We start from the raw sequence: 20,571 nt of genomic DNA, 5'->3' as shown, positions 1-20,571 counted from the left end.
ACAGCCAACACTTCTGCATCACAAATGTGCTGTGTTTCTTCCTACTTCCCCCATTCACTATTACACTTGCAAACAATTCGTCGTTGATAATTAATATTAATTCCATCTGCTTAATTGACAGAATTACCAGGGGGTGACGAGATCGGCTTCCCAGTATTAAATAATTTTTACCAATTTGTAGTGCTCAGCTTGCTGCTCTGCTGATTTCCCAGTAGCTCCATCTCCTGCATCTCCAGGCAGACACAGGGGGAATCACAGAGCTCTGGAATCCGGGCTCGGCAGCCGCAGCTTCTCTGGGAGAGCTCGGAGCCCGTGCCTGATTACCCAGCCATGGGATCCTCCTGCTGCTGCTGCTGCAGCACCAGAGACCTCCACAGTGTATTGCTTGGGCACATCCCACGGTGTTCAGCACTGTGAAAAAACCACAATTTTTGTCTAATCAGGAGCTTTTCTGCTCAGCTCAACAGCACTGCTGTGCACCCTTCATCGCCATCATCCACAGCGCTGTTTGCTGTGGGGACACATTGCATTAATGTTTTCATGTTCAAACACAGCAAAAATTGCATGGACAGCCTGAGATTTTCTATGCAAGAGCTCAGACACTTCTCCCTGAAAAATTTACCAAAAAAAATTTAATTTCAGCGTTCTAGAACACTGACCAAATATTTAGCACGTGGAATGGAGCGAAAAAAATCCTGCTTGAGGAATTGAGTTTATTTTTTTAATTGAGTTTGTAAAGGCTCTTTTCTGTAGTGCAAGAATAGTTATTCCTAAAAGGAAGTTCACTGATGATTTTGCTGCACAGGTGGTTCTGGAGTGCAAAGGCTGCAGTAGCACCATGGATGTTCAGGAACTGCAGCACTCAGTAACAGCCCCAAACATTTGCTGAACCCACCCCGGCCCTTATACACCAAAGCACTCCCCATGCTTCAGCCCACACCCCAATTAGTGGTTTTTTTCTCTTTTTTAGTGTTGTTTCTCATTTTTAGGTCCCCTAGGCTGTGCTGTGCCACAGCACACCCAGCTGGGCACAGGTGAGGCTGAACCCCCATCTCCTGGCTGACCCTTTTTGGCTCCCCTGTTCCCACCCCTCTCATTCCCTTCCCTCCTCCCTCGTTTTGCAGAACAGGAGGAATTTCCCTTGCCCAGGAGGACAATGGGCACCCATCACTGCAGGGCTGGGATGTCACCAAGGAGCTGCCCCAAGGACACCTGGCCCTATTTGGGAATTTCAGTTTTTTTCAACACAGGAGGTAAATGATGGACAAAGCCCAAGAAACAGCACTGAATTCCTGTGGCCATGTTTAAAAGGCTGTGAAACCTGGTGGAACTTTCTTTTTTAATTTTCTTTCCTTTCTTTCTTTAAGCTTTTGGTTTTCATAAAGCACTTGGGATGTAAGGTCTGGGATAACTGATTTAACCAAGCACCTTTTCTAACCTATCAGCCCAGTTCTTCCTGTCCTGTTCTCCTGTGTCCAGGGCCTCAGTCCCTGCTGGGTGCCACCTATTAGTTAACATTAAATCATGTATTTCCATTTATGTGATACTAATCCTGGCTTGGTGCCTACACTACATTCTTAATTCTTTGCAACTGATAACATTTTATGTACATATATTTATTTTTTAATACTCTATTACAAAACAAATAAAAAAGGGTGCTAGTGATATAGCAGAAAATAAAATAAATATCAATGACATCATTATATTTAATGTTTTGGCTTTACTTTTCATATACTTGTAATAACTGCCAATTTAATGACCTGTTATTTTCATTACCAACTATCAGATCAGATGTGATTTTGAAAAAAAACAGTGTAATTTTCCAGAGTAATTTGTTTGGGGTAATAGTAGGAAATAATACACTTAATGATTTTGCATATTTTACTTTCACAGCTCTTCTTAACCAGGAGTTACCTGGAGCTTGAGGTAACTTTGAGCAGCTCTCAGTGGCCCAGGGCTGCTGCTGGCTTGGGAGGTTTTGTCCCCAGACTGAATTTCTTCATCCTTTAGAGTTGACAGAAACTTTCTTTTCCTGCCAGGAAAATTCCATGTGAATCCAGTGATTTGTGGTGTTTGTTATGGGAATGAGGTATCATAATTTTAATTCCTGGTATGGCCTGTGAAAGTCCATAAACATTTAACAGACCCATAAACCCTGACTTTAACCCTTTTACTGTGCCACAGCTGGACTGGCCCCACTGCCTGGCATCCCCCAGGTCACCACTGTGGACACAGGGATCAAACAGCACCAATCCCAAAAGGTCAGAGCAGCCTGGTTTGTTATCCTCTCCCTTGGAATAGATGAGGTGTTACAATTCCCACAGCATTTTCCTGCCTTAGGTTGGAGCAAGAGGAAGAAATGGCACAGAATAAATCCCTTGGGAAGAGAGTTGTGTGATGGGGATTGAATCAGGCACCATGAACTCATCCCTTTTACCACTCCTGTGCCCACAAGAATTATCAATGACTCAGGATGAGAGGTGGAAGTGTTTTCTGTAGGTACTAAGGAAAAAGCCCTCAAGTCTTTTCTGCTAAAAGAATTGTTTGGTATTCTTTGTTTGATGTGCTTCATATTGGACAAACCATCAAAAAAGTATTTTATAGTCAAGGATGAAGAATGTTACAGAGCAGGAAATGTTCACAGTGAGTCTGACACTTGGAGTTCATCTAAACTGGTGTGCAGCACAGGAAATGGGCACAAAGCTGGGCAGAGTTCAGTTTCTAACCTGGATTTAGGATGGAGCTCCTGTAACAAGGCAGAGTTCAGTTTCTAACCTGGGTTTGGGATGGAGCTCCTGTAACAAGGCAGAGTTCAGTTTCTAACCTGGGTTTGGGATGGAGCTCCTGTAACAAGGCAGAGTTCAGTTTCTAACCTGGGTTTGGGATGGAGCTCCTGTAACAAGGCAGAGTTCAGTTTGTAACCTGGGTTTGGGATGGAGCTCCTGTAACAAGGCAGAGTTTTGTTTTTAACCTGGATTTAGGATGGAGGCCTGTAAGGGGTGCTCTCTCTCACCAGGCTGGGCTGGAATTGCTCCAGCACTGTTTCTGTCCAAGAGTGGCACCCAGAGAGATCCATAGGGAAGGAAACTCCTGCCCAGAGGGCTGAGAGCCAGCGTGGGTGTGGGATGGGCAGTTTGCTGTGCCCTGAACACCCAATGGAGTCAGGGGCAGGAGAGCAGATCCCAGGGAGGGGAGCCCAGGACCTTTCCCAGTTGTGCTCATCTGCATCCCATCCTGGGATGGCTGGGAAGGGGCCATGGTTTTCCCAGGTCCAGCTGAGACAGCTCCAAGTGATGCTTTACCACAAAGGTTCTCCACCACAGAGAACTGGGAACTCAGAAAAACTCAGGGTTTGTCATTTTCTCGTGCACCATCCTGAAAAATCTTTGAACTGGGCTTTGTACTTGAAATCTAATCCTGTTATAAATATCTTACTATGCAACAGCATGTTTTTTTTTCTGAGCAAACCACTGCCAGCCACATCACCATGTATTCATTTCTGCAGAGATCTTGTTACAAAGGCAGATTTTCTGATGCTCTACTACAGCTTTACTACACTATGAAGAACATACGAGAGTAAACCCCACACCATTACATTTTCCATTAGGAACTCCTCGTGGCTGAATAACTGCGAGTGTGTTGCATCCTCTCCCTGCTGCAGCTGGGAGAAGTTTGGGCTGAGCAGGGCAGGATTTTGTGTTTATAAGGTGCTGTGCTGGGTTTGTGTAGAATCAGCTACAGATCTGCCCACTCTAGTGAAAAGCAGGATTGTAAAGAAGGATTCAACCCTGGAAAAGCTTGACATGGACAGAATTCCCATTGCTGAACTGTTTCCTTTGTGAGGAATTTATATCAAAGATAATAAAGTTTTAAATCAATAGTCTGAACGTATGCAGAGCTATAATCTTTGTAGATTTGGTAATCCCCTGTGACATTTACAGGACAGTTTCTGCAAACTCAGGATTCCAGAGCTGAATTAGCATTTCTGAGGTGTAGGAGATCCCCTGTGTCCGTGTGATGCGTGTGGAGCAGCAGAGAATCATAAACTCACGTCTGACAGTGTTTGTATTTAAGCTTTAGCAACTCCATTTCAAGATTTAGAGTGGAAAAAAAGGAGGCTGTGGCTGATTTTCCCCGTCTGGGAGAGTTTTCTGGCAGGATTTTGATTCTTTCCCTGTCTCCCTGAGCCGTGTGGAGCCTTGGGAAGCCCGGCACAAGGCCAGCCCTGCTTTGCCCCTGTAACTCACAGAATTTGTGCCACGAAGTCGGACCCCCAGCACCTGCTGGGCGCCTTTCAAGCTGCTTTAACTGGATCACAAGTTCCCAACTGTAGATAGATGTAACAGAGACTAATCCCATAATCTGGACAGAAGTACAAGCCCTGGATGGGGAGCAGCTCGTGTTACCTCCAGTTGTCCTTCAGTGATGGCAGGGGAGCTCAGACACTCTCATCTCCCCCAGCCACTTTTTGGTAAGATCTGTGGGCTGATTTGATTTGATTTGATTTCATTTATTTGATTTGATTTGATATGATTTGATTTTTCCTTCCTAAAATCTGAAGATGAATATGCAAAACAAAACTTCATGCTTTGGCCAAATAGGAAAACAACTTGGGTTCAGAAATGGCGCTTCTATGCTGGGTAAATATTATTTGTACTCGAGGCACAGAAGTCAAGGACCGGCATAATTTAAAAAAAAATAAAAATAAAATCCAGTGATGGAATAATAGAGCAGCATTTTGGGTGTCTAACTAACACCAGGGGTGGGGAGAGCTGGTGCCCAGCTTTTCCCAGTCCCTGTTTGAAACATCCCCATTCCCAAAGGTCCCTCAGCAGCCCCCAGCCCTCGGCGTGGTGCTCTGTGCCAGCAGAGCATCGATCAGGAGCCGCCGAGCCCGCAGCCGCCGGTCGATGGCTCTGCAAACCCAGAGCTCCCAGAAATGAGATTTACCACTGCCTTTTTAACTTCTTGTTGACAGGCTCTTGCCACTGACAGCTCTTCCTCGTTCTCCTCTTTCTCTCCCATCCCAAGATTTAATACTGTTTTACCACTCTAATTAAGGACGTGATTCTACAAATATTTGCAAGCCGCCGAGGCGCTCGCTGGGAGTTGGGAGCCATGGATCCACCCACAGATCCCATCTCAGGCATGTGCAAACCATCCCCACTCCCATCCCACCACCAAAATGGGAGTTTTAAATCCTTTTCCCAAGTCTTTCAAACTTAACCCAAAACCCACTTGGGGTGAGATTTTCCCTATACTGCTCTTCAGCATAGAAGTCTGGCTTTCTTTCTGTGACATAAAACCAAAAGTTCTTTACTTTGGTCCTTTCCATCTCTTACAGTGTTAACAAAAATAGATGCTTATTGCTTTAATAAAGGTTTTGATTTGGAAATTATTTACCATTTAGACTTCGTATGCTCTAATTGCTTTTGATTCTTTGGAATATCTCTAATGCAAAGCAGCTGAAAGACTGAGGTTTAAAAATGGGCTCTTGCACATTTGAAGTAAATTTTATCCTGCAATCAGTCATAAAGATCTTAACTGCAGCTATCACATATCCTAAATATGTAATTGCTGTGGAGCCTTTCCAGTCTATTGGTTACAGGATGCTGGAAAAAGGGGAAACTGAGTACAAATGTAGGCCCTGATGTCTGTGGGTATTTTGGGGGGGATATTGAGCAGATTGGTCACCTGCCTGAAATATTGTATATCCATTTTTTCCTAGGCTGGAACCCTGGAATGCAGTTGTGCAAAGATTAATTAATAACTCCATTTGCATGGTGAGCTCACTGATTGCTCTGGTGAGTAAACAATTAATTTTGTCTGGGTTTTGGGATCAGGGCATCCACCCCCAGCCCCATATGCTGGAAGGGGAAGGACTGAGGTTTCAAATGTGCCTCCATCCACACGTGGATCTGCCCTAAAATCAGTGGTGGCTTTGGTACATGGACTCAGCCTAAAGTTGCTTTCATCTGTTCTGCCTGAACCTATGGAAACAACACCTAAAAGTACAGGAAAAAAAACCCTTGAAATATTTCATTTTGAGAGATTTTAAAAACATCTTGGTCAAATGTAGCCTAGGTATGGATTGACTGGTCCATAGTTTGAATGATCTGTAGTGACCAACCTAAAGTGAAATGACATCTCTGCTTACTTGTAATCTTTTGCTTTCAGGAGAACCCTCTCCCATGTCCTGGCCATCTTTAAAGAGCACAGCTTACAAATATTGAAAACTTAACTCAAAGGAAGCCTCTGGTTGGTTTTTTTTCCAGTATAATATGGAAAGCATGGAAGATTCAGCCCCAAAAATTGCTAAAGACGTTTAACACTCACCATTAAAATCACAAAAATGGTGCAATTTATTGTCATCAGAGAAACACTTGCTTTCAGCCCATTCTTTAAAGGATAGTGTGGGATATTTACATACTAAATTAACGTGAATGGCTGCTAACTACACACCAAAATTCTTCCAGCTGGGAGACACGGGTGTGCAAAGGCCAGGCCACTTGGGTTCTTGAGGAGAGCGGAGGGAGAAGCTCCCCCAAGCCCAGAGGCTGCTGAGATGGAGCTTGGGGGTGGGCAGCTTACATAAACCCTGGATGTACTCGTTCTGCAGCTACTTTTTTATAACAAAGCCCAAATTTGGAGTCTCTCAATTCTTATGATTCTACCCCGTGCTTCTCTCCACCCCCTCCTGAGTTCTTTTTTTTAAAAAAAAAAATTCCCTAAATTCAGAAGGTAACTGTGAAGCTGAAGTTTCTCTCTCCCTGCCCTTGGTTTGGTGGGACTTTGGGATGCTGAGCTCCACCTTGATGGGCTCAGCACCCCAAGGGCTCCCCACGCTCACCATGGATGATGGGCAGCAAAGAAGACAACAGTGATCTGTACTTAACATTAGGTGGCACAAAAGAGTTTCCTTTTGCTCACAGGAACACTGAAATCGATGGGCAATAACCAGCAGAGATTTTCTTTTCTTTAGACGAAATTCTCCTATTTTCTCCGGCTTTCCAGCAGCCTTTGAAGTGCTTCTGTTTATAAACTTACTTGATTTCGTCTTTCATTGCATCCCTTTTGTCTCAACCTAATTTGTTTAAAAATAAGACATAACCCAGCCCTCGCTGTGGTTGTATTTACAGAACAGCCAAAGGGCTCTAAAACGCGCTAATTTCACTGAAACGCCTTCTGTCCCTCCTCCAAACCAAGGCTGCCTTGAGGAGCTTTGCCTCCCTGGGCCCAGAGGCACCGTGAGTTTGCAGGGCTGGCTTTAACCCGGGCTGGCTTTAACCCGGACCTTCTCCATCTCCTCAGCTGGGGCTGTTTACAAACCACGGCTCTTTACTCCTGCTTTGGTCCCCACGCCACATTCATCCTGTTCCTGGAGCTGACTGAAAGATCGGCCTTTTGGGGGTTATATTTCCTTCTGCTGCTGCTGTAATCCTTCAGGAGAGAGAGCTGGAGGTCGCGGTCCCTCAGCGGAGCCACCCGGGCCCTGCTGCCCAGCGCAGGGGCGGCCGCAGGCCCGTTGCCCCCAAGGCCGCGGTGCTGCAGCTCACAGAGATTTAGCAATGAAATAAATCAGTTTTACGGTTCAGGAACAATGCATGGCCCACTGTTCACATCCCAAATCCCTCTCGCTCCCAGGTGCAGGAGGGGTGGCGTGCTGGCAGTGCAGTGGGAAGGCGCCTGTCCACTCGCGTGCTGCTGCTGCTGCTGCTTATTTGAAGACCAGAGCTCGCTCCCTGCTCGGGCCGCTCCTCAGGATTCCTAAAGGTAATTTTTTTTCCCCCCTACACTGCTGGCAGAAGGGTTGGGTATTGTTTTCTCCGAGGTTCGGCTTCAGAAAGGGGGAGAAGAAAAGAAAAAAATAAAATAAAAGCCCATTTCGCTGGCGATCCCTTGAAGTTTTTGCTGCTTCCCTGCCTCCCCCTGCACCCCCGGCTGCCGGGGTTGCCCCGTTCCCCCGGTGGATGTGATTAAGGGTTATTGTTCCTCCGCTCGCTGCCCTCCCCGCCGGGGGAGCGGCCCGGGGCGGGGACGGGGCTCGGCGCCGCGGCCCCTCCGCTGCCGGCGGCCGCTGCCCGGCCACGGTGGGCGGGGGGACGGGCGGAACAAAAGAAACTTGCCCGGTACCCGGTGCCCCGCTCGCGGCCGCTGCCCGGGGCCGGGACCCGCCGCGGGGGCAGCGCGGGGACGGCACCGATATCGATACACACGCACCGCAGCGGCTCCGCCGGTGGACACACGCTGCCCTGCCCCGCCGAAGCCGCACGGATCCTTTTACCGCCCCAAAAGCGCTTTTTTCCCACCCCACAGCCGCGGCAGGTGCCAGCGGCACTGCCCGGACCGGCCCCTGGAGCCCCCCGGCCGTGCCCGGGGCTGAGGGGCCGGAGGAGCCCCCGCAGCCCGGCCCGGCCCGCGCACAAACCACGCACCCGCAGGTTTCCAGCTATTTTGTTTTTCTTTCGTAAAAATGTTTATTTAAACCTTTTGTTTTTTTTTTAATTTTTTCTTTTCCTTTTACAACAATAAAATATTGCGTCAATATAAACCCCTTGACTAAAACTGGTCGACAACCAAACGTTACAGCCACTCGTGTGTTTCGTTATTATTTTTATCCGACACCCATTTAGGCTTCTTTTTTTTTTTGTTGTTTCTTTCTGAAACGTTTTTTTTTTTCTTTCTTTTTTTTTTAAACATAATGCGGAATTTATTGAAAATAAATAATTGTTGGCAACTGCAATAGGCAATTTTGGATAAAATAGTTGAAAAAAGCAACCTTTAATGAAAATAGCGTTTATTATACATCAGTTACTAAATGAATAAACTAAATGATCTTTCTTTAAATTAATAACTTCCAAAAAACGTTTAATATACAAAACTGTACAGTTATAAAGTTGGCAGAAATAGGCAGGTCCTCAGTGTCGAGTTATTTTTTTTTTCTTTTTCTCTTAATTTCTTTTTTTTTTCCTATTTTCTTTTTTTTTTTTTTAGCGCTTACTGAAAAATACTTGAAAAATATAAATGTCGAAAGGAAAAAATCTGGAGGAGGGGAAGGGTGAGGGGGGAGAGGAAAGGAAAGGAAAGGAGGGGGGGATGCTGTGCGGGAGCTGCGGAGCGGGGACCGGCCCGGCCCTCAGGGGGCCGCGGGTGGAGCCCCGGGAGCGGGGGGGGGGGAGCCCGGCCCTGCCCGGCGGCCCCGGGGGTGCGGGGCTCGGGGGGGCGCACACACACGGACAGACAGACAGACACTCACTCACACACGGACAGACAGACAGACAGACAGACACACTCACACGGCCACCGCGCCCCCCGCCCTTGGGGACAGCGCAGCCCCGGGCTGGGAGGGACAGGGGGAGAGGGGGGCGGGTGCAGCTCAGCACTTCCCTGCGCCCGAAAAACGGCGTTTGCATTTTAGGGGATTTGTTTTGGTGGTAGAGGGTTTGTTTTTGTTTTGTTTTTTGTTTTGTTTTTTTTTTTCTCCCTGTTTTGTTTTGTCGTTGATTATTATGATTATTTTTTTTTCTTCTCCCCCCCTCCCTGCCCTCCCCCCTAGAAAAGCTTTTCCACAAATCCAGCATCTCCCTGCGACGCGGAAAGAAGCTCAGCGTGAACCAAATGCGGGCGTTTTCTGTCCTCTTCCCTCCCTCCCTTCCTCCCTCCCCCCGACACCTCATTCCTCTTCACTATCGAAACAAAATACAGAGAAACCGATTTCCGAAGCGAAAGCGCAGAAGGATAAAGGTGTTTTACTACAGACCTCTCAGTCTGGCGCTGATTAAAAAGCCCAACTCATCTTCGGAAAGAAAAAAAGACTGGCAAATGCCACGGGTTTGGTTGTGATGCTTAATTTCGGGTAAATCTCCTAGAAATAATTATTTTATATATTTATATATATAATTATTTTGTTTTTCCTTGCGAGAAGAAGGGAGGGGGGGAGGTCAGGCTTGTGACCCGACCGTTTTACGGTGTTGGGAAGTTCTTGAAAAGGAAGAAAAAAAGCTGCAACAAATAAGCCCGTTCTTCACATCGGTGCGGGGCTCCGCGGGCGCGGAGGGAGCCCCATCTCCTCCGGGGGGGTGAGGAAGGGCCGCGGCCGCCCTGCCCCGGCCCCGCTCGGTGACATTGCCGGCGCTTGGGGAAGGGAGGAACGTTTGGACTGCTCAATTCGATACAAATTAGGTCACAAATATTGTGTACAGTTTGTAGTAAAACACCTCAGACATTTAAAAACGCTATATAAGTCTTTAAAAATGCAAAACTAGTCTATTGTAAAACAGATTCACCTGAAATACAGCTGATATAACCAAGGCGCTGGAAGGTTATTCATAGGCACACATCTGTCTTTCCTTTTCTGTCGGGTTTTTCGTTCTCTTTTTTTTTTTTTTCATTTTCTATTTTTCCGTGGGTTTTCCCTTTTTTTTTTTTTTCTTTTTCTCGGTTTCTTTTTTTCCTTCCTTTTTGTTTGGGTTTTGTTTTGCGGTGGGGTTGGTGAGGGTTTTTTTTTTTGTGTGTGTCTTTTTTTTTTTTTTTCCTTCATCCTAGCGGAGACCGAAAACAAACCTTGTCTGCGAGTAAACACCGTGTGTGACCAGGTCGGAGAGAGGAAAAAAAAAATATTGCCGAGGCGGCGGCGGGCGGGGACCCCTCGCCGCGTCTCCCGAAACCATAAGTTAAAGCCCATAGTGCGGGCGGGCAGTGCCGCGGCCGGGCAGTCCCGGGGCCGAGCCCGCGGTCAGAGGTCGTGGCAGGCCGTGTCCGTTTTCACGCCGTGCGAGTACACGTCGTGCTGCGGCTGCTCGCCCGGAGGGGTCATGCGCTTCTCCTTCTGCCGCCGGTTGCAGAACCAGACCCGCACCACCTCCTTCTCCAGCTGCAGGCTGTCCGCCAGCGAGGAGATCTCCTGGGCGGCCGGCTTGGGGCACTTGAGGAAGTGCGTCTCCAGCACGCCCTTGACACTCACCTCGATGGAGGTCCGCTTCTTCCTCTTCCTCCCCTGCGCCGCGATCTTGTCGATGCTCGTGGGGCTGCCGGTGGAGGAGTCGGCCTCCTCCAGCCACTTGTTCAGCAGCGGCTTCAGCTTGCACATGTTCTTGAAGCTGAGCTGCAGGGCCTCGAAGCGGCAGATGGTGGTCTGCGAGAAGACGTTGCCGTACAGGGTGCCCAGCGCCAGCCCCACGTCGGCCTGGGTGAAGCCCAGCTTGATGCGGCGCTGCTTGAACTGCTTGGCGAACTGCTCCAGCTCGTCCGAGGTCGGCGTCTCCTCGTCCGAGTGGTCCTGGCAGTGGTGGCCGCCCAGCTCGCCGTGCTCGCCGCCGGCCTCGCCGCGCAGCCCGGGGTGCAAGCCCTGGCCGGCAGCGGCGGCGGGCGGCGGGGTGAGCCCGCCGTGCTCCAGCATGCCGCCCACCGCGAACCCGCCCTGCGAGTACACGCTCAGGGGCTGCCCGGCGGCGGCGGCGGCGGCGGCGGGGGGGGCGGCCAGCGAGGCGCTGTGCGCCGGGCTGGCGCCCCAGGCGCTGGGGTGGTTGGCGTGGGGCGAGTGGTGGGAGACGTGGGGCGAGCGGTGGTGGATGATGGCGCCCAGCTGCAGGTCCTCGCGGCCCGGCTTCACGTCGGGCTGCTCCAGCGGGCCGCCCGCCAGCGCCGCGGGCCAGGGCGCGCCGTCGCTCAGGCTGGTCACCCAGTGATGCCCCAGCGGGTGCCCATTGCCGGGGACGCCCTGCAGGTACTCGCTCTGCAGCAGCTTCTGCGGGCTGCGGAACGGGCTGCCCTGCTGCATGCCCGCGCCCTCGGCGTGGGCGAGCGCGCCGGCGCCCAGCAGGCCGTAGGGGTTGGAGGCGGCTGTGGCCATGGCCGCGGCAGCCCCACGAGTTATACTGTGCCGCCGCCGCCGCGCCAGCCTTTGACATCCACCGGCACGGCGGCCCGGCGGCGGCCGCGCCGCGACTGGCACCCGCGCCGGCCAATGGGGGCGCGCCGCCGGCCGAGCCGACCAATGGGCGCGGCGCAGGGGCGGGGCAAGCCGCGGCGGGGCGGGGCCGCGGTGCCGCGCGGGCGCGAGGCAGGAAGTGAATCACTCCGCCGGCACCGGGGGCCGGGCGCGAGGCGGCCCCGCCGCTTAACTCCTTCCGCGCCGGGCGGGGAGCGGCGGGGCTCAGGGGGGGGCTCGGTTTAAATGGGGAGCGCCTGGGAACGGGGGGGCGCGGGGGGCACGGCTTAAATGGGGAGCGATTAGCGGCGGGCAGAGGTTAAACGGCGGCGCCCCGGCGGCAGCCCCGCGGGACCACCCCGGCGCTGCCCCCGCCCGCCGGTCCGGGCGCGCTCCGGGTGCGCGGCGCCCGCTCCGCTCCGCTCCGCTCCTCCCCCGGTGCGGCTGCCCCGAGCCGCGCGTCCCCGCCTGCCCCGGGCCGTGCGGCACCGCCGCGCTCGGTCGGCAGGAAAAAACAAAAAAACTGAGAAAAGCCCCAAATAATAAAAATCAGCCCCAAAAAGAGGAGTTTCCCGGCCTCGCCGCCGGTAAATCCCGGTGGATGCTCCTCAAAGTTGGCAGCGCGGGCGCGGTGCGCCGCCGCTGCGCGCCTGGCGGGCGGGCTGCAGGGCAAAACGGGGAGAAAAGGAGGAAAAGTGGAGGAAAAAAAGTGAGAAAAGGGAAAAGAATGGGGGGAAAAACGCGTGCGGTGCCCGGGACCCCCCCGCGGCAGGAGCGGGGGGAGCGCGGAGCCCCGGGCCGGGCAGAGCTCCGCACCCGGGACCCCCGACCCGCTGGCGAGTTCCAAAATGACCTTTCCCTGCATCGTTTTGGAGGTAACCGAGCTGCGTAATTATATTTGCACTTCCAGAAGACTGCATCAGAGTCCCCTTATTGGTTTGAAATTCCATTAAATATATTGCAAGAGCTCCTAGGTTAAGCTTGATTTAAATTTGCATACATTTTCATATATTTAGCAGAAATAAAAGAAGGCTTGCAGCTACCAGAAAGTCATTAAGGCATTAGTTTCTCTGAGAAGACAGATCTGAAGAAAATTCAAGAAAATGAGAAAATAGATCTAAATAAGGTGAGCGCTCCTCTGGTTCCTTCCGAGCCGGGTCCCATCGCTTTCCTCATTATAATAATAATAATCACAATAATTTCTCGCCGGGGCAGCGTGTGCGAGGGGTACAGGCAGGGCTGGGTGCTGAGGAGCGCAGCGGGCCGGGGCAAATCGCGATATATCGGCGACTCCGCGGGTCCCCGCCGGGCGAGCGCTGCGCTGCGCGCCCGCGGGGGTGCGGCCGGGGGGGGGGCGGCTCGGGAAATAAATCAGAAACGAGGAAAAGTAAATAAAAGAGTGAAGTTTGCGGGCGGGGGGGTCGGCGGGCGGGCCGGAGCCGGGGCTGTCCCCGCCGCAGCCGCGGTCCCGGTGCGGTCCCGGTGCGGGCGGTGCGGGGCGCGCAGCTCCGCGGCCGAGCCCGCCCGAGCGCGGGGAGGGAGGGCAGGGAAGGAGTTACAGCAGCGGCTTCTTCTTCCTCGTTGGTTTTTTTAGCCTTTCCTTTTTATTTTTCCCCTTTCCTTTTTTTTTTTTTTTTTGTTCCCCCCCCTCTTCTTTCCTTTTTTTTTTTTTCCCACTCTCCGCCTTCACAAGCTCCTCGAAATAAACATCACCGCAGCCCGCGGGGAAAAAAAAAAAAGGAAAAAGAAACCTCACCAACCCCCCCCCCCCCAACAACATCAAATCCGCACTGTATAAAAACGTAACTAAATTATTTAAAATTAATTTGCACTTTAACTTCCGAAACAATTTTTCAAATCCCATTGCCCGTGAAAATAGATGTTCAGATCCGCCGTTTAATTAAGGCAGAGTCTCTGTCAGGGAAATAAAACCCCGAACGTCCCATTTTAATCTTTGCTGCAAATGTAGCTAAGGCAGAGCCCGGCTCTGCTCCTGCCGAGGCGGCTCTCACCTCGCCTATAGCAGAGTATGGTGGATTTTATAGTGTTTTTATCTGCATATAGTTAAATCTTCTTGCTGTTCTAACTAATCTGCTGGAGAGGGTTTCTTTAGCTCTTTCCTGTCAGTCTAACTTCCCAAGTGTAACAGATGCCGCTCTCAAGCGGTCCTTTCTGCTGCTTTTCTTTATTCAGCCTCGCATTTTTCTCCCCATGATCTGGGTTTCCATAGAGAGAGGAATAAAAGGGGGACCATGGCCACAAATCCCCTGCCCCATGCAGAATAAAAGAGCCTTATTCAATAGCCGACCCCGTCTGGACATGGGAGAAAAATAAGTACATGCAAAGCTACTGTTGCAAGAATTTGTAACTTATTTTTCATAGACCGAAACCCAATAAAGTTTTTTTTTTATTATTAAAAAAATTGTAAAAAAAAAGTTTTTGGGTTCGGACTGTGCGCTGGAGCCCTTTGGCTCTGGGTGCCCCCGCCCCGGAGGGACCCGCGTTTCCTCAGCAAATAACTCGCTTTAATATCTATTTTTCCTGCTAAATCTTTGGCGTGAAAAAGCTCTCACAATAGCTGGAGGCAGCCACCGTCCTGGGGCAGCGAGAAGTCGCTATAGAGAACGCCCCGCTTTGAAGTGCGGGAGCTGCGATTGTGTCGGGTCCCCCTGGCAGCGGCGGCACCGGGGCGCTCCGGGGTCACCGCGGCCGTGCCTCGGTGGTGGCGGCGGTGTCACCCGCGTGGGGCAGCGCTCGCTGTCCCCTCTGTCCCCTCTGTCCCCTCTCCGTTCCCCTCCAGAGCTCCGCTGGGGCCGCGCTCCTTCGGGCTCTCCCCGCGCTGGAGGTTGGGACCTGCACCCACCAACGCCGTTATTATCGTGACAGAGCTGATTTTATTATATTTAACCGATTTTTATTTTTTTTTTTTTTACCCACCGCACCACCACTCCTCTCATTGTTCATCCGCGGGAGGGGAAGGAGAGAGAGAGGGGAAAAAAAAAAAAAAAGGTCTAAAAGGGGTTCGTTTTGATTGTGTTTAATACAGCATGAAGCTCGGAGCGGTAAGCTGTGCCTCGGTGTCGTGACCTCTGTATTGAAAACTTCACCTTCAACACAAGTTCACTTTAGAGACAGGACGAGTTAGATTGCGCTTGGTGGGAACAAGTGCAAATTTAAAAACAGAGTCAATCATAACGGGGGTGGGGGCTGGGAAAGGGCAATTTAACCGTTTCTGGAGCCAGGAGTTAAGGTTTGCATTGTGTACATCCAGGCGCTGGGGCTCCTGCTGAAGCCCAGCGGCTCCTGGAGCTCCGGAGAGGCTTTGGGAACACCTAACCAGCGTGGGGGAAGCTTAGGAAGCAAAAAGGAATTTACAGAGTATTAGCAGAAATTAGCCAATACCGACACAAGCTCAATTAGTTCCTTTTTTTTTTTTTTTTTTTTTTTGGTCTCTGTTGGCTGCTCTTGAACGTGAGTAAATGCTGTGCAGGGAGAGAGAGGAGGGAGAGAGCCACACAGCCATCTCCGAGCCACGGCCAGGAGATGGACTGACAGACTGCAAATTAAACTAGTCCTAATGTACGAATGAATGCGGCCCCCCCAAATCTCTCCCAGCACCAGCCCGGCAGCAGAGCCCGGCACGGAGGGAGCGTGGCTGCGGCTGGGCTGGTCCAGGGAGGGACAATAAAGCCAATCCCGGGCAGGAAAAAATCACAAGGTAAATAGTATTTGTATTCTAACTGCTGCGGTTTGGGCGACTCCTTGCTCCTCTGCTCGAATCCCCTGTTCTTGTTATTATTATTATTATTATTATAATAATTATAATTAATATCTTTTATTCCACGTTGTTGATGTTTGAAAAATGTACTTGCTGCGGGAAAAGAAAAAAAAAATGTCGTTCATTCTTGCACTGCCCCGTCTTGCTCAGGTCACTGTTATTTTTGAGCTGGGTCGGGTTTAGGAGGTCTTGCCTCGAATATTTGGTTGACGGAGTAAAAAACCGTAAATATTCCGGGAAGTCTCTCCCCAAAGCGCCCATTTTTGCTGCGGGAGCGGTCTCGCCGTGTGTGACATCCACGCGTTGGGTTGGTTGTGTTTGGCGGAGAGCGCGGATGGGGCAGGGCTGCGGCCCCGCTCCGTGCCCGGCTCGGGCGCTCCGGGGTCACGGCGGGAGCCCCGACAATGCCGAGCCCTTCCCTTTACCCAGGCACTTTCCTCCCCGTGCCACTCAAACCGGCGTGATGACAAGAACGCGCTGCTTTCATCCCGGACCGAAATCCCGTGGTGTTTGGGTCGTTGCTTGTGTTTTGTTGTTGTTGTTTTTTAATTTTTTATTTTCCGGTGAAGCTTCTCCCAGCGAACGGGGGGATGCGCTCAGAGATGGGCACCCCCAGCTCCTGCCATCCCAGAGGCCGTCCCGCCTGTGCTTTAGAAATAATCCAAATACAGTTCCCGAACGGACAGAATTCTGCTCAGACACGTTTAAAGGAGAATGGGTTGGATTTGAGCACTGGCTAGTTAACCTCTGTTGACTAATGAGACACTGAAGACAAATCGCTCTGTTCCTTGGATGACAAATACCTGCGTTGCTGTTTGGTAGCTTACCGAGCAATTTCCATGTGGGCTTTGGGTTCATGTGTTGTGTTTTCCCTTTCATTTATTTATTTATTATTTATTTAACTATACGCTTTTCCATCTGTAGCAGTCGGCGTGCAAAGCATCCAGCGATGCTCCTGATCTCGCAGAGGGATTGAAACGCCTCCTGCATTTTGAAGCGCCTCGTCATCCCTAGATTTACGTTTATAAATACGTAGATGCTGCTGCTAATTCTTGCTTTTCTCACAGACTTTCGTGTGTTTACGGCTCGGTGCAAACTTTCCTCCCCGCTCCCTTCAAATCGCGCCAACCAAAGCTGTGATAAAAATGAACTTTCAGGCCAGGCTGCTTTGCTAAAAGATGTTTCCTTATTGAATCGAGCTTGGGCAGTGCAGGATGGTGATGGTGGGGCAGGCTGGGTGTTGTCCCCCCCAAAAAAATCCCCACCAGCCCCACCACATCTCCATGCGCTCCATCCCCAGCGTGTGCGGTTCCCTGGCACCTCCTGGCAGGTTTTTTCCTCTCCCCCCTGCCCAGCAGAGCGCCGGTGCAAGGCTCTGGAGGCTGCAGCATCCCTTCCCCTCCTGCCCTGCCCGTGCCCGGGGGCTGCGGGCGATAAATCACCGCGGGGCCCGGAGCGCACACGGCAGAGTCGCCATCAAAGCGGGGGAGGCTGCTCTGGGCTGCGGGAAATAAATGGGAATAAATCAAAGCGGGGGCTGCCCGTGCCAGGGGGTGCCCGGGGCCCGCCCCGCTCCGCCCGAGCGGAGACGGGCAAAGGCGCTCCGCAAACTTTTAATGAAATCACCGGCGGAATCGATTTTTGTGGGTTTTTAAACCGCGTTTCAGACATTGCAAAGTGTCCCTCTGGGGATGGGGGAGGGGGCAGCAGGCAGCGGTGCAACGCCAGCTGTATTGGATATTGAGTTATTTCATATTTTAGAAAATCAACGGCGTCTCTGAGGGTCCTCCAGCGAGGAAAGGACTCCGGGAGGGGCTGGAGCCAACCCGCAGAGCTGGGGCTGAGCCATGCAGGTATCGGTTTGCAGTCCCTTCGTGCAGCTCTAGGGGCCCGTGTTATCCCCGCTCCCTGATGGAGAACCCCGGGAGAGCCGGCTCTCCCCCTCGGACAGCGCGTTCTTCAAGTGCCACATCCAAGTATTTCCTATCCGCCTCTTCTCCAAACTGTTTAGAAATTACTAGTAGCGGATAAGTAAATTGCAAGTAAACCTAGTGAATTAGGATGATTCTCTATCAGTTTAATTTATGTTTTATAGTTAGTTTAGCCTTCTGATTTGATTGCCTTAGTAATGTGAATTGCCTACAGCTGCTGATGATACAGCTTTAATTCTGTTTTAAAGGTCATGTAAACATGTGCCTGTAGCATAAGGAATGCAAATTCAATTCCCTTTTAATGCTTCCTCACATTCACTTCACAGCCTTCACCTAGAAAATTAGCAGGATTTAATAGGGAGCCGTGTGGCTGTTGTGATTCCATTAAAGCCCCTCTCCCCCAGGCGTGGCTCTCCCGGCCCACCCCACCCCACGCCCGTGAGGCACTTCCCACGCCCGTTTTGGTGGAAATCGAGGCATTTTCCACGCCGGGACGGACTCATCCCTTCACCTGGATGCTTTATCTGCAGGTAACTGTGCCAGGGAATTTCCCCTCCCCATCACCCAGGTGTACACCTATGCGTAAGGCTGTAGTACTGCCGCGTGTTCCTTACGTCACGGTGAAAACGGTGCTGGGAAAGAGAAAAATGGATAAAAATTCTAGTTTTGGGCCGAGGTGGGCTCTCCCCATCAGCAGGAGGAGAAGCTGCGCCGCGATGCCAAGGTGATAGGTGTGAATGCGAGGAGGCGCCTGCGCCTTGCACACGGGCATTTTCGAATTAATTTTTAAACGCAGCCGGCTCTGAGTTCATCAGAGATTGCTTCACCCCACTGCAGGGATAAAAAAAAAAAAAAAAAAAAAAAAAAGAAAGAAAAGGGAAAAGGTAGAGCCATAAAAAAAAAATTATTATAGCACTGTCATCCCCGCGGTTCAAAGGGTTTTAGTGAAGTTGCTGGGAAGTTTCGCCTTTGAACGGGCGGGCTCTAACGAGCGGGGAAGAGCCTCAAAAAAAGGCACTCTGGAGTCGCTTTGAAAAGGGAACGGTGTGTGTGTGCGAAGCGAGCCGGGGTGAGAGGCGATCCCGCGGCCCCTCCGGCCGCAGGGACCCGGGGAGCCCGCACCGAGAACCGGGCACTGGGACCGGGCACCGGCACCGGGGAGCGGCGGCACCGGCACCGGCACCCCGCGGGCTCCTCCGGGGACAGCGGTGTCGCAGGAGGTGCCCACGGCCCCTTTGGGTGTTTTCCTGCGCTCAGGGGGATCCTCTGCGTTACCCCAAACACTGCCCGGCCGCCCGCGGGATGCGGCAGCATCCTCACCTCATCTTCATCGCCAGCACCCCTGCCTTCATCCCATCACCTGTGTGTCCCCTCAGCTTCGTCCCCATCATCATGTGTGTGTCCCTCAGCTTCATCCTCATCACCTGTGCGTCCCCACAGATGCATCCCCATCACCTGTGCTTCCCTCAGCTTCATCTCCATCACCTGTGTGTCCCCTCAGCTTCATCCCCATCATCAAGTGTGTGTCCCCCACCTTCATCCCCATCACCTGTGCCTCCCTCAGCTTCATCCCCATCACCTCTGTGTCCCCCCAGCTTCATCCCCATCACCTGTGTTTCCCCCTGCCTTCATCCCCATCATCATGTGTGTCCCCCCAACTTCATCCCCATCACCTGAGCATCCCCCTCGGCTTCATCTCCATCACCTGTGCCTCCCTCAGCTTCATCCCCATCACCTGTGCGTCCCCACAGCTTCATCCCATCACCTGTGCTTCCCTCAGCTTCATCCCATCACCTGTGCCTCCCTCAGCTTCATCTCCATCACCTGTGTGTCCCCCCAGCTTCATCCCCATCACCTGTGTCTTCATCCCCATCACCCCTGCCTCCCTCTATCTTCATCCCCATCAGCCCTGCCTCTCTCTCCCCATCAGTTTTGCCTCCCCAGCCTTCATCCCCCCCTCTCTGCCTCCCCACTCCTGCCTGTGCCAGGCCCTGCTGGGCCATCCCGTTCCCCACTCGCTGTGAAAATGGTTCAGGTGCCCTCAGGTGCCCCCCGGAGGCTGAAGGAGCCGCGGTGCTGAGGGCACCTGCCCCCTTCCCTGGCAGTGGCAGCGAGGAGCCCACCCTGTGCCCGTGTCTTCCTTGGTGAAAATGAGCGTTTTTTAGCAAAATCTGAATACTTGCAGTAACAGCTCATTGGTGATTCTGCTAATGTTGCACACCTCATTAAATAGCCCCAAACACAAGGAGGTTTAAATGACTTTATTGAATTAAAAATAGCATAGGAAATCACCTATGGTACTTTCATCAAATAATTACTGTAAACTCTATACATACAGAGAGAGATCCCTTTTAACAAATCCATTCCTAAAGCACGGGGGGGTTCTGCTTAATGGCTGAAATAACTCAGAGCAGCACAACCCGCTTGAAACATTGAGCCACACTCGGGCACTTCCTAATATGTTCCTGTGTGTTTCCCTGAGTGTTTTTCTTCCTTATCTTTTTTATATCTGAAGTTCTATTCCCCTCCTCTACTCCATGTATTTGATCATTTTTTCAAGTCCCTTGGCTGAACCAATCTCTTTTCATGCAGAGGATAAAAAGAGAAAAACTTCAAAGTAGGTTCAGGTAATTAACAGCTGAGGGGAATATAATCTAAACCATAGGCCCTGCTTTGCACCCAGGTCTGCTTTCAGAGCCAGCCGGCAAGGGAGTGCCTATTCCCTATAGCATCCAAATCTGCTTCCTCTGAACAGCTTTGCCAGGCCTCCAGTTATCACATCTGCATTTCAAACACCATGTCTCTGGCATTAATTATTAATTAGCCTACAGTCACCCCAGAGGATTTAAGTTCCAGCCTGCACATACTTATTCATTGACCTCTATCTTAGTTTTTGTTGGAAAAAAACCCACTAGAATGCTTAATAATTTCCT

General features: G+C 51.3%; 1 protein-coding gene and 1 long non-coding RNA gene across 19 annotated transcripts in view; one reads left to right on the top strand and one right to left on the bottom strand.

Annotated features, from left to right (window-relative positions):
• Positions 1-8,635: 8,635 nt before the first annotated feature.
• Positions 8,636-11,940, bottom strand: POU3F4 (POU class 3 homeobox 4). Its single transcript, XM_074551348.1, has one exon. The coding sequence runs from the start codon at positions 11,849-11,851 to the stop codon at positions 10,736-10,738; it is 1,116 nt and encodes a 371-aa protein (XP_074407449.1). The 5' UTR covers positions 11,852-11,940; the 3' UTR covers positions 8,636-10,735.
• Positions 11,941-12,750: 810 nt separating this feature from the next.
• LOC106629446 (uncharacterized) overlaps positions 12,751-20,571 on the top strand; it is an 86,744-nt gene continuing 78,923 nt past the window's right edge. For 14 of the 18 annotated variants that reach the window (XR_012582558.1, XR_012582571.1, XR_012582569.1 and 11 more), the window contains exon 1: positions 12,751-13,055. This is a non-coding gene — a long non-coding RNA (uncharacterized LOC106629446). Of the gene's footprint in view, positions 13,056-15,376; positions 15,648-20,571 lie in introns of those variants that run through there. The other 4 variants (XR_012582555.1, XR_012582564.1, XR_012582559.1 and 1 more) reach the window with 4 other exon arrangements.

The sequence above is a fragment of the Zonotrichia albicollis genome, chromosome 14, assembly GCF_047830755.1.
Source record: "Zonotrichia albicollis isolate bZonAlb1 chromosome 14, bZonAlb1.hap1, whole genome shotgun sequence".
Taxonomy (NCBI): domain Eukaryota; kingdom Metazoa; phylum Chordata; class Aves; order Passeriformes; family Passerellidae; genus Zonotrichia; species Zonotrichia albicollis.
This window is presented reverse-complemented; position numbering and strand designations above follow the sequence as displayed.